Below are 13,604 nucleotides of genomic sequence, written 5' to 3' on the forward strand. Positions count from 1 at the left end.
AAGCTTCCCTTCAGAAAGAAAACAAAAATATTAAGTATTTGGTGTGCCCCATCCATCTTTTCACTTTTCCCGCCTGTGGGGCTGGGTGACAAGGGCCACGGAAGCTCAGAGGTTCCTAAGCAGCACGTGAAATTAATGGAATAGCCATGATTTTCTGTTTGCCCTCCACTGATGCACATTCCCCAACAACATTATCATGACTGGCTTGTTGATAGTGTGCTGGTATTCCAATATCCTGGCAAGATTTGGGGGCTGGCCTCAGCCTCTCATCATCCTGTAAAACTTTTGAACGGGGAAATATGCTAATGGTGTCAAAATGGGGTCTTGCCTAGATTTTATTGAGCTATAATTTATCTGGGTGACTCGATTCTGGGGAGCCTGGTTCCCCTTTTTCGAAACATCAGCTGTCATTTCTGTTGTTGCTCATGCTTCATCACTCGCCACGTGCCACTCTTTTTCTCGTCGATGGCTTTCATTTCTTTTTGATGACCCTCCATTTGTAGTAGTCTGGGAAAATTCATAACACCTTGTGTGCTGTAACTGCATGTGAATTCAGCAAATAGCCAAGTCTTTGTAAGATTTCAGAAAGGCTTTCTAGAGAAGGCAAGAAGCATATCTTTCTCAGAGTTTTTGCTTGTTCGCCTTCCTCCCTACCGGCCTGCCTTCCTTTCTTTCTTCCTTCCTTCCATTTTATATCTTTCAGGATTGAACAATAATCCCAGGTTCTAAACTTCAGTGTGGATATTGGTTACAAAACAGTTAGGGAAACGATGAATTAATGATTATTTTTTAAATGTCCACCCGATCCCTTGTCAAAATTGAATAGGGTGAACGTTCATTTAATAGAATGTGAATAGATTTTGAGGTAAAACGTAAGTTATACACCTTTGTGCTCTTTATCAAAAATGAATTGTGAACTATGATGACTCAGAGAAAGTCATAGATGAGTTTCATAGTTAGAAATGCTAATTTTGTCTTCTTTCTAATCCTGTGAATTCATTCTGCTAAGTAAAATGATTACTGTAACTTCTTTCGATTACTATTTCAGTATTTATCTGAACTGTAGATTTTTTCTAGTAATATGTTTTGACATCAAACTTAATTTTGTTTCTTCCACTCTTAGATTGCCCCTCGACAATATGAAGGTAAGATTTCTGGCTTTAGTTTTCTTTGTAATAAATTCTCAGTACCGGTGTTTGATGTGGGTGTAATTTGACTAGGGATAAATGTGGTGACTTCTGATGTCTAATTGACTTGTTAAGTCTTGAAAATCTTTCTCTTCTCCATGTGGAGTCTAAGTGATAATGTGGAGGGTGTTGCCATCTCTTAGGAGACCAGGAGGAGGAACACCTCATGGGAGGAGGGAGAACAAAAAGGGTGTAATTTTGCAGAGAGAAGTTTAGGAGGCAAGTGAGGATAGGAGCCTGAGGTCTGGAGTGGGTACTTTGCCATGACCTGGCTCTTGGTGAAATGTGACGATGAGAAAACACTCTGAGTCTATCAAGCAGGCTACACTTGGAGAAGAAGACAGGTATTGCCAGGCAGAGTGTGTGTCACAAGAGAGGTTTAAAGCATGCTTTTGAGTTTGAAGTGGAGGGAGCCTTTCCTGCCAGGGGAGAAGGAGTGGAAAGGAACGTGTGCCAGGGGTGGTAATGTATTGTGTCCGGGCCTCATGGATTGTGGTGATTCCATGGTGCTGTCTGACGGCCGAGGTGGCTGCCTGGCACTTAGCAAACCCTCGAATGCTGGTGTTTGTCCCTGTGAGTGCAGCAGTGGTGGTGGTGAGAAGAGAGATCTCGGGGCACGAGAGCACTCACATTGGGCCAATAGAAGAGAATCTGCACTTGAGGTAAGATGAGAGACTTATTATTTTTTGAAAGATTTGGTTTATTCACTTGACAGAGAGAGAGCACAAGCAGGCAGAGTGGAAGGCAGAGGGAGAGGGCGAAGCAGGCTCCCAGTTGAGCAGAGAGCTGGATGTGGGACTGGATCCCAGGGCCCCGGGATCATGACCTGAGCTGAAGGCAGTCACTTAACCAACTGAGGCACCCAGGTGCCCCAAGATGAGAGAATTAAGTGCCTGTTAGAGGAGTCTGTGTTCTAGAGCTTACAGGTGTTATCCACTTGTGATAGGGAGCTTCATGAGGGTTGTTTTCCCTTAAGGATGGAGGGTGGCATTCTCAAGTTGGGCTGAGAAAACCTTGTGTTCCAGGGAGTGTGAGTTACCAGGCACTCCAGAGACTCTGTGTAACATGGAGAGTGTACCCAAGTGTGTTTGATTCCAAAGATCTGGTCCTCCAGAGCCCCCAGCCTGGGGTTCCTGAAAGGCAATCTGTGAGCAGCAGGAAGTCATGGAAGGCCTTTGAGTAGCCACTCAGTTGACATTTTGAGCTTTCCTTGTGTGGAATTCCAAGTAGGACCTGGAAGTAGACGTGGCGCTGAGCAGGAGCAAAGGATGGTTTTGTTCATTTTGGGTTGTTTGCAGGGACCTACTTACGTACCTTAATCATTGGAGGAGAGAGATGTTAGTTGAAAGGATGCTTGATTTTTCTGTTACATCTCTGGTGATGACATAAGTATTTGCAGTGATTGAATTTTCCAAGAATGATGCTTACAGATGGGAGAAAAATAGAAGACATTTGATTGTGTTTCTCTATTTCTGAAAACATTTTAAGTAGGAATCTCCCTGAAATAGGTTGTCTTAGGTTTCAAATGCTGCTAAACCTTGCTTTTTCAGGCACAATGGGAATGCTATCAAGTTAGTTACACCCAAGTGTCCAAGAATGTGTCTCTGGGGCTATTACAGTGGGATTATTCGATGTCACTGGTTTTGCTAATTATCTTAGAAATTCTTTTTTCTCCTTTTAGTTACTTTACAACAAATAGCTGAAAAGATCCATCGGCTTAAAAATGAAAACAGGGAACTTGCTAAAGAAATATCCATTTGGGAGGAGAAGGTATCAGTGCCCTTTCAAATATTTTTTGTGATTTCATTTTGGTTACTTCCCCCTCTGGTAGTTCATCCTATTGACCTATTTCACGTGACCCACAAATGATCGCGATTCAAGAGAAGCTTCACAAGTGTAGAGCACTGCCTCTCTATCCGAGAAAGGAGTCACACAGCGTTAGATAGCTTTGTCTAACACTCTGCTATTTTTGAATTCTGATTCCCTTTTCGTATATTTTATAGATCAGGGAAAGAAAGAAACATCGCGCAGAAATGAAGAGAGAACATCAGTTTCTCTCTGACAAAATTCTTAAATTGAAGGTAAGGATCCCTTCTTTGCCTGAATTGTGTTCTAACAACAGAAATAAAAGTAATGAATTATTATTATTATTATTATTATTATTATTATTATTATTATTTTAAAGATTGATTTGCGAGAGAGAAAGAGCGAGTGGAGGGGGGCAGAGGGAGAGAGAGAATCCCAAGCAGACTCCATGCTGAGTGTGTAGGCTGACGCAGGGGTCAGTCCCATGACTCTGAGGTGGGGACTGGAGCCAAAATGAAAGCAGGAGTTGGACCTACTGCGACACCCAGATGCCACCCACGTGCCCTAAGTGATGAATTATTATTACTCATTCAATATGTTTTGTTGAAGGAGAACATCGGAAAGGTTGAACGGGTTAATGCAAATTTAAGTGTCGCCCTTCATTTCAAGCGGACTATGTTGCAAGCTATGAGAGAGAAGAATGTCAAGAATGAGGACATGGTAAGAGTTGGCTGTTGAGATTTACCTTAACGTGGCTCAGGAGGCTTTTGGTCATTGGGTGAGGGGAGGGCAGCGTATTCGCTTGCTGTTTACCACAGTAGAGAGTGGGCATCTGGGAACTGAAACTCCTACCGAACAGTGAGCTGGAATTTCACTTAGGACCATCACAATGAGGTCTGCTATTTCAAGGACTAGGAAGTATGGTTTATTTCACAGCTAGGTAATTATCACATCGTTCAGCCCTGCCCTCCAAGATATGCAGAAAATCCCACAAGATACTTGAGTTATGAAGGGTGATAGCCAGCCAAATTGTATAGTCCCTTCCTCTCAATGCTGAAGAGAGAATTTTCAATGTTAATAGGGGAAGATATGTACATATATAATTTATGTATATAATTAGGTATATGTGTTTGTGTGTGTTTGTGTATATGTGTGTATACAAAAGTGTGGGTCTCCTTACTTTCTCCTTGTTCTATTTATGCCTCAAGGGCTTTCTTTGTTGCACTGCATGATCCCGTTCTGTTAGGTGCACTCACATTGTTCTGTGATCATGATTTCTTGAATGTCTTTCCTCATATCCGTCTTCAAGGCCCAAGATGCATTGGAGGATGAAGAGCAGGGAGACTTGGAGTCCAAAAAACGTGTACTGAAGGGTATGTTATTTTAGGGAAAGAAATCCCCAGATGCTGGCAATGAGTTTGCATTGGGAAGGGAAAGAATGCCTTCCTGCCTTCAAGGTCTTGCCCTTCTCCTTTCCCCAACAAAACCAAGTTCTCAGGTCACGTGCCCACTCATACAAAAGAAAACTCATCCTTTACAGAAAGCAAAAAGGTCCTGGAACAGAAGTGCAACGCCCTGAGTTCTTTGAAAGCAGCTAAGGAAGTGGAATTGAAGCTGCTAAGGAAGAAACTGGGTATCGTGGTGGATTTCTCTGAACGAAGAAAAGTGGCTGCCGAAGAGTAAGCTATTCCTGTGTTAATCGTCACAAACACTGTTGTATGAATTTATGTGGCAGCCAGGCTAGATAGTTGTAGTTCGTTGGGAATTGGATCTAGAGTATTTTTGCCAAATGCATTCTGTAGAAGTACCTGCCCTTCCTACCTTGATCTGTGCAACCTGCATTTTTGTTTCTGTTCCAACTGCTTGTCACACGTTGTGGTGTGATTCATTGGGGCAGAAGAGGGAAGGTACCAGCACTAATCAGCTTGATACCTGGATCCCCTCTGGGTCCATCTACATTGTCCTTTTGGTTTCAGTCTCATCACATGTTCTCATCAGCCCTGAATTCAGTCAGTTTCTTGTTCAGTACCAGACTTGGGTCAAGAATGTGTAGAGAAAAATGGAATTCTCTTGCTGCAGAAACAATGGGAATTTCTTTGTGGAAAGTGGGTTGGGGCTCCAGCAATACTGGATCCCTTCATCCAGTGTACAACCAAAATCGTTCACTGTGGCCCAATCCTAAGAAGGCCAGGGTATTTCCTGTCCACCTGATTTTGTAGGTGTAACTCTCCTGCGTCCCAAGCAAAGCCTGCAGTTTCACTAGGGGCTCACCTTTGCTGGCTGACCCTGAACAGCACTTGTTTCCTTCTAAGGCTGTGCTCATAAAGTCGTTCAGTTTCTTTGCAGTTCACTTGCCTGTTCCAGAACTCATTGATGAGCCCTGGGGAGCTTGGCTCCCACTGCCAGGTTGGCTTTCTCCTGGGCTTCCTTCTTCTGCATCTGGTTCTCCTGTTTCTTCATGCGCTCCTTAGAAGTTGGGTGCATTCACTCATGAGTTTCCACTTTTGTACAGTACTTCCTCTATTTTCCTCAGGAGGAGAAAGTTCTCAGGACCTTAGAGTCCCTCATTCATGCTGAAAAGCAAAACTGTTCCCCCTCTTCCCTGGAGACTCAGCTTTGTGCTAATCCTTCCCACACCGGGGGTGGGGGCCGCTCTGTCTCACTGGCATCTTGGTTCTGTTCATTGGTAAGTTCTTTCTGGGGCAGGTACAGTGTCCTGACCACCTTTCTCTCTTCAACACCTCACAGCTGAACCACTACATTACAGCCACTCCACAGAGCATGTGCTGAAGGATTGCCTGAGAGACCAGAAGCAAATGCATGAGTCCTTCTCTGTCTAGAGCTTTTGTCTCAGTTTCTAAGAGTCTTTTTGCATGTGATTCTTGAGTAAATCAAGAATCACATTGAAACCCTTTAAATCAACACCATGAACAAAAGAGTCTGAGGGCGACACAGGAAACCAGCCTTTCTAAGCATCGCTCTTTGCTGCTTTCACTATCAGTGGACTCTGTTAAAGTAGGTTGACTCCATGCAGTTGATAGTTGTCCATCTGACATCTGTTGCCTGGAGATAACACCCTGACTGTGTGACAGTTCACATCATTTTATACTTCAGGACATACCGTCAGCACTAAGATTGGCCTTTTCCTCCACCAGGATCTTTGAAGGAGGAAGCAGGGGTTGTACTTCTAAACCCTAGAGATGTCTGGGAGTGAGTTGCCATGCTGATGAAGCCGTACTCTGGAAGGCTTCCTTTTGGGCTGTCCGTGTCGGGCACAGCCTTGGTCTGAGGATCGGGGCTCCCCATGGAGGTGTAAGACTAATGATGGTCTCCTGCTTCATCCAAATAGTTTTCAGGCCTAGTTTCTCACTTTGAACTGAAATGAGCCTTCACCATCTCAGAGAAAGAAAGACCTATTCTGAGAGGGCACAAAGTGCAGTGTTATTTGGTGACTTGGTGATGAATGAATTGAAGTAGAGAAGTACAAAGACAGCTCTGATTGCAGGGGACGTGGCAGCAGCCAGAATCTGATTTTTCTTTAGCCCTAAATGGGGCCTTCAGTTCATTTCCCTGATGGTGTTCACAGTCTGTGCATTTATGGAAGCCATTCAAATCTAGGCCGCAAGTGTGCTGGGAGGAAAAACGGCAGAAATTCTGGACCTTGGCTACTGGTCTATGTATATACCTTTCCCATTTTAGGAAGCTGGAAAAGACACTTTATGAACTGGAGGCAACAAAGAATCAGCTGTCAGATGCCGAGGAAAATCTGAAAGTAACCAAAGAAGAAATAGACAAGTACAAGTGAGTTCAGACACCATACTAGCGGCTCCTGAAATCCTTGTTTACTTTGCATTTTTCACCTTTGTACAATGTCTAGACTCAACAAGTAATATAAACAAAAATTCAGGGGACATATCCAGAAAGAATTAACAGACCCAAAGAGATAAGTTTTAGAAAGAGCAAAACAACCATGTTAGTAAACATGTCCTGATAACCAGCGCTGGCCTGACTCTGTGGAAACTTGTTCCACGCCAGAGTCCCTGGTTGTGGTGTCAGTGGTGGTCATCTTGAGGAAAGCAGTTTGTCGTAGGATGAATCCTACCCATAAACACGGTAGTGCCATCTGATGGCGCTGGTCTTTGCAACCCTGGCAAACGTGGCGAGGATAGAAGTTAAAGGAGAATAGAGCTTCATGACGAAAGATACTTGTCATGTGATAAATTAGGGAAAGATTGAAAACGGGTAAGGAAATTATATCAACTCTGAACCCTGCATGTGTGGAGAAATGAGTAAGGAAAGGATGTGACAATAGCTTTGATCCTGCTGTCCACGTATAGTCATGTGGAAGTGTTTCCTGTGTCAGGATCAATTGGATGAGGGGACAGATAACTGGAGGACGGCCACATGGGCCGATGATTTAAAATCACACCCAATATTGGGCTTTATCTGACGAAAGCAATTGTACCTGACAGACAACAGATCGGAAAGATGCAAGACCAGCTGCAGGAGGCAGAGCTCACCTTTGAACGCAAGGTAACCTGAGCTGTGCCCCAACAGGCCCCTTACCGCCTCCTGCAGGGGACGGAAGTGGCCCTTAGATCCCTGAACATGCGCTTTTGGTGTGTTGGCTTTTTCAGATCGCAGTTCATGAAAAGAATGCTGTAGGGAATTGGGTAAGTGTTTTCTTTTCCCTGCTCTCCATTTGGGGCACAGTCTGGCACAACTGAAGATGGGTGGGTTTTTCTCCCGCAGATCAAGGCTCGGGTTTGGGAGCGGAAGATACAGCAGCAGAGAAGGGAGAACGCCTACATGATACACAGGTGTGCGAGTCTGATGTGCCTTTTTACGGGTGTTTTGAGGGGTGACAACTACACTGTTTGGTGTCCAGTAGAGGACGTGGTGATGTAATTCTTATAGACGTCTGCTCTTTCTCTGTATTCAAGACTGCGCATGATGAAAGGACAGATGCTGCCTGAGGGATGCATGAGGCAGGAAGCGATGCTGGGAAGACCTGAGATGTGGAGCCCTCCACGGAGAGGTAGGGAGCGCGCTGTGAAACAGGGCAGCCTGACTTCTGCTGGGAAAGCACACGGTGTCCTTCCCATTCCTGTGGGTGGTTATTGTGTGTCCTGGAGAGAATCACAAGCAGTACCTACGGACAGCAGGTTGTCTGAAGGGGTGACAGGTGGGTGTTTTCCTCAGATTCCCCCAGGCAGCAGGGCACCTGTCCCTGTGACAGGCGGAGCTCACGCCCGTCCCATCACTGCAGAACCTCCCCCGCCCCCCACCACCGCCCAACTGAAGAGATGGGCCTGGAGGAGTCATGAGCCCCAGCTTCCTTCCCACCTTGACTCAGTGGTAAAGAGTTTTTGAGAAAAGAAAAAGACTATTTGAAAAAAAGTCATTTATTTACTCTTTATGGAGGTTCCTTTATTTTGGTTTTCTTTGCAATCTGCTGTACTGCATTTATCAGTGAGATGTGTGCATTTTACTCCTGTAATGTTATCAGTATGATGTCACAGCTTTACTTCTCAATCTCCTATTGTTTCTTTGCTCCCGACTATACGATCAGTCTACTCCATTTCTTCTGTTAAATATTTCCATAATAGTCAGTCACACATGCTAGGCCTCATCTGTAGACTGAAAGATTGAACCATGAGCCTCTGGCTTGAGGAAGAATGCATGCTGTTCATTTTGAGGGTTTATTCATTCGTAGTTGGTTTCCCCGGAGCAGTCTACTGCTGTTTCTTTAGCTATGAAAGCACCTGAAGCAGATGGAGGACGGTGGTCCCTTCCTCGAGGGGGAGGGGCAGGTGTCCCCCTTGTCATCAGGGGTCAGCAGAGACATGAGGGAAATGCTCTGTGTCTAGGAAGGGACCCGAAAGTGGGAGAGGGTGGGACGTGGTGGGGGAGGGTTTGGAGGGTTGGGTTGAATTCTGCACAATTACAGTCTGAATAAACTTCCATGCATTCTAGGGCATTGGTCTGATGCTGAAGCTGATGGGGCACCCATGAGGAACAACGGCACTGAGCCTAATAGACACCCTGGGATGTACAAGGTAACTACCGTGGCCTTTTCCACTTTTTCCAGAAACTTCCGATTTTGAGCAACACCGTGTCCTGGCCTTGTGTCTGTTGGGTGGGTCGTCCAGTTTGTCTGTGGCGTCGTTCACCTCTCAAAACACAATAAGCTCACCCAGGGGCTGACAGGCTTCTCCGTTACAAATCATCATCTTTGGGGGCCTCTCCCAAAGCCACAGGTGGTTACAGGTGAAGGATGGCAGAACACTCACTGTGTGTGTGTGTGTGTGTGTGTGTGTGTGTGTGTGTGTGTGTACCCCTGCTCACCCATAGTGCACAACGGGGAAATAACTCAAGGAACATGACAGCTCACTGCACATTGAAGTCTCTGGGCTGCCTGACTCCCATCGGGGTAGGTTTAGGTGCGATAGGTATTGTGTTCCTATTGGAGTTAGATAATTAACCTGTGACAAGGTCTGTGGTCATCCTCACGACTGGAAACCAGGGGAAGCTCTCCGTCGACTTTTTATTATCTGCTATGCGGTTTGGAATGTGCTTAGATAGGCCATGTTTCGTAAGTCATCCCTGTTTTACTTCTGCTGGTAAACGTGCTATACAGAATCCCTCTCCTTGTACCCTTTCCACAACTATTTTGCCTGATCAAAGCTGTTAGTGTCGTGTCGCAAAACACACTGTGACACACACTTTCTGAAGGGGGGATGTTAGCGATTATCTGCATGACCGGTGCCCCACAAGCCCTTCGGTTGGGCTTCTAGGAGCAGGTCGTTTGGTCCTAAGTCACAGTGAGAGCAGGTTTCTTCTCTCATCACACGTTCTCGAGTTTTCCACCGGAAAGCATATACAGTTTTGTGGATTCTCTAACTTATGCTTCCCATCTTAATTTCCTATTGGACTAAATTACTCTGGAACTCAGTGTGCTGAAATGTCCGAGTGACTGTGTTTTAAGATAAGCACAGCTGCTGAGTTATAGAAGGGTTATTGGTATCACGTTCCTTTTGGAAAACACTTTTCCAATTCCCCTGTCAGATCACAGGCCCCTAATTCCTCAAGTGTGTTTGTGGCCATGGCCAGAAACTGCAGAGAGCAGAAGACCCTTGTGTCAGGAAGTGAGGCAGCGTGGGGACAGTCAGGGGCTTGCAGGCAAAGGATTCACCTCGAGTGGCTCGGATTCCTGAGAAGAAAGGGCAGTTTCATCACATTCTCTCTCTTGTTAACAAACCAAAATATTCTGTGTGGTTGAGGAGGAAAGATGAAGTGTTGTCCAGGATCCCGATGCCTCCGTGTCTGGAGTGTCCTGCCTTCACTAGTTTGCCATGCTCCTTTTTCATCTTTGAAGATGCTACTTCTTGCTAGTGACCATTGGCAGACATGGTTAGTGATGTTTGGTGACAGTAGGTTATTCCTGTAATATCCATTCCCCTCTCCCCCCTTGTTATAGTTGGCAGCAGTGGGGAGGGGTCAAGTTCTCTAGCACGGATGCGGCTCTGCTGGAACGTGGTATTGGAGAAGGAGGCAGATGCTGAGAGCTCTTTCTTTGGGTTTCATCTCTTGGTGTTACAACTTCTGTCTGTCTCACCAAACTATTTTCCTGTCTGTCTGCAGGTGGGTCCAGATGTGAGAGGGTTTCCTCGGCCCACCTGCATGCCCTGCCCTATGGACCAAACTTTACCAGGCTTCATTGGCTGTGGGCCACCTCAGCCTCCTCCACCTTGGTCGACATGCGGGCCTCCCCTGCCCCTCGTTCCGCCACCATGTGGTAAGATGATCTGGATTGCATGATGTGAGTTGTAGCGCGTATTCATCGTGTGACTACATGTGTCGGTGGAGAAGATGTAGAGGAGGTACCACGAGGCTTTGCAATGCAAGGATCAACCTGAGTGAGGACACAGGAACATTCCTCAACTTTCTGTGGACATCCATTTCGTGGACTGTCTCGTTTCACCATACAGAACTGGGCAGCAGGGGTCTGCCATTGAGAAGAAGTGTGACATTGTGCAATAGACAGACATAAAAGCATTGCCCAGGTGCCCTGCACACACATGATGTTTTGGGCTCTGGGCTTAATGGAGCACAGTCTTTACATCACTTGCATGTGTGGAGGCCCCAGTTGTCCAGCGTTATTGATTAGTTCTGAAATCATCTCTACTGTGCGGAGTGGTCATCTCCCCAAGGGTGAGGGACTGGTCTCTCCTTTGTCCACAGAGGTCAGCGGAGACCTGTGAGAAACGCTCTGCATCTGGAAGGGACCTGAGAGTGGGAGAGTAGAACAGGCTGGGGCAGGTGTAGAGCTTTGGCTTGAATCTTGCGTGGCCAACACCCGTCTGAATCCACCTCTGTCTCTTCTAGGGCCTCGGTCCAATTCAGAAACCTGTGGCGCTCAAGGGGACAAAGGTGGCACCGTGCCCAAGAAGGACCCAGAGAAGGACAAGGTAAATACGGTGGCTGTTTCCAGTTGTAACCATTTCTGGAATCCTGTTCCTGTCTGGGCAGCACCGTGTCCTGGCCTTGTGTCTGTTGGGTGGGTCATCCAGTTTGTCTGTGGCGTCGTTCACCTCTCAAATACAAGCAGTTCACGCAGGGGCTGACAGGCTTCTCCGTCACAAATCATCATCTTTGGGGGCCTCTCCCAAAGCCACAGGTGGTTAGCGGTGAAGGATGGCAGAACACTCACTGTGTGTGTGTCTTGTGTGTGTTTGTGTGTGTGTGTGTGTGTGTGTGTGTGTGTGTGTGTACCCCTGCTCACCCATAGCGCACGTGGGGGAAATAACTCAAGGAAGCTGACAGCTCACTGCACACTGAAGTCTCTGGGCTGCCTGATTGCCACTGGGGTATGTACAGGTGCGATACGTATTGTGTTCGTATTGCGGTTAGATGATTAACCTGTGACAAGGTCTGTGGTCATCCTCACGACTGGAAACTAGGGGAAGCTCTCCGTGCATTTTTTATTATCTGCTTTGCGGTTTGGAATGTGCTTAGATAGGCCATGTTTCGTAAGTCATCCCTGTTTTACTTCTGCTGGTAAACGTGCTATACAGAATCCCTCTCCTTGTACCCTTTCCACAACTATTTTGCCTGATCAAAGCTGTTAGTGTCGTGTCGCAAAACACACTGTGACACACACTTTCTGAAGGGGGGATGTTAGCGATTATCTGCATGACCGGTGCCCCACAAGCCCTTCGGTTGGGCTTCTAGGAGCAGGTCGTTTGGTCCTAAGTCACAGTGAGAGCAGGTTTCTTCTCTCATCACACGTTCTCGAGTTTTCCATCGGAAAGCATATACAGTTTTGTGGATTCTCTAACTTATGCTTCCCATCTTAATTTCCTATTGGACAAAATTACTCTGGAACTCAGTGTGCTGAAGTGTCCGAGTGACTGTGTTTTAAGATAAGCACAGCTGCTGAGTTATAGAAGGGTTATTGGTATCACGTTCCTTTTGGAAAACACTTTTCCAATTCCCCTGTCAGATCACAGGCCCCTAATTCCTCAAGTGTGTTTGTGGCCATGGCCAGAAACTGCAGAGAGCAGAAGACCCTTGTGTCAGGAAGTGAGGCAGCGTGGGGACAGTCAGGGGCTTGCAGGCAAAGGATTCACCTCGAGTGGCTCGGATTCCTGAGAAGAAAGGGCAGTTTCATCACATTCTCTCTCTTGTTAACAAACCAAAATATTCTGTGTGGTTGAGGAGGAAAGATGAAGTGTTGTCCAGGATCCCGATGCCTCCGTGTCTGGAGTGTCCTGCCTTCACTAGTTTGCCATGCTCCTTTTTCATCTTTGAAGATGCTACTTCTTGCTAGTGACCATTGGCAGACATGGGTAGTGATGTTTGGTGACAGTAGGTTATTCCTGTAATATCCATTCCCCTCTCCCCCCTTGTTATAGTTGGCAGCAGTGGGGAGGGGTCAAGTTCTCTAGCACGGATGCGGCTCTGCTGGAACGTGGTATTGGAGAAGGAGGCAGATGCTGAGAGCTCTTTCTTTGGGTTTCATCTCTTGGTGTTACAACTTCTGTCTGTCTCACCAAACTATTTTCCTGTCTGTCTGCAGGTGGGTCCAGATGTGAGAGGGTTTCCTCGGCCCACCTGCATGCCCTGCCCTATGGACCAAACTTTACCAGGCTTCATTGGCTGTGGGCCACCTCAGCCTCCTCCACCTTGGTCGACATGCGGGCCTCCCCTGCCCCTCGTTCCGCCACCATGTGGTAAGATGATCTGGATTGCATGATGTGAGTTGTAGCGCGTATTCATCGTGTGACTACATGTGTCGGTGGAGAAGATGTAGAGGAGGTACCACGAGGCTTTGCAATGCAAGGATCAACCTGAGTGAGGACACAGGAACATTCCTCAACTTTCTGTGGACATCCATTTCGTGGACTGTCTCGTTTCACCATACAGAACTGGGCAGCAGGGGTCTGCCATTGAGAAGAAGTGTGACATTGTGCAATAGACAGACATAAAAGCATTGCCCAGGTGCCCTGCACACACATGATGTTTTGGGCTCTGGGCTTAATGGAGCACAGTCTTTACATCACTTGCATGTGTGGAGGCCCCAGTTGTCCAGCGTTATTGATTAGTTCT

At 46.5% G+C, this 13,604-nt stretch overlaps 2 protein-coding genes across 2 annotated transcripts in view; both read left to right on the forward strand.

The window, feature by feature from the left end:
- LOC125282374 (THUMP domain-containing protein 1-like) overlaps positions 1–2,848 on the forward strand; it is a 156,061-nt gene extending 153,213 nt beyond the window's left edge. The window contains exons 17-18 of the mRNA XM_057315279.1: positions 1,124–1,145; positions 1,771–2,848. Of these exons, the coding sequence (XP_057171262.1) occupies positions 1,124–1,145; positions 1,771–1,853 (105 nt within the window). The 3' untranslated portion in view covers positions 1,854–2,848. The remainder of the gene's footprint in view (positions 1–1,123; positions 1,146–1,770) is intronic.
- Positions 2,849–2,874: 26 nt separating this feature from the next.
- LOC130544267 (transport and Golgi organization protein 1 homolog) lies at positions 2,875–9,313 on the forward strand. Its single transcript, XM_057315284.1, has 11 exons — positions 2,875–2,957; positions 3,191–3,268; positions 3,603–3,713; positions 4,303–4,366; positions 4,534–4,672; positions 6,693–6,794; positions 7,466–7,526; positions 7,631–7,666; positions 7,746–7,813; positions 7,937–8,031; positions 8,970–9,313. The coding sequence occupies exons 2-11, from the start codon at positions 3,221–3,223 to the stop codon at positions 9,098–9,100; spliced, it is 855 nt and encodes a 284-aa protein (XP_057171267.1). The 5' UTR covers positions 2,875–2,957; positions 3,191–3,220; the 3' UTR covers positions 9,101–9,313.
- Positions 9,314–13,604: the final 4,291 nt, after the last annotated feature.

Source organism: Ursus arctos, unplaced genomic scaffold, assembly GCF_023065955.2.
Source record: "Ursus arctos isolate Adak ecotype North America unplaced genomic scaffold, UrsArc2.0 scaffold_2, whole genome shotgun sequence".
Lineage (NCBI taxonomy): Eukaryota > Metazoa > Chordata > Mammalia > Carnivora > Ursidae > Ursus > Ursus arctos.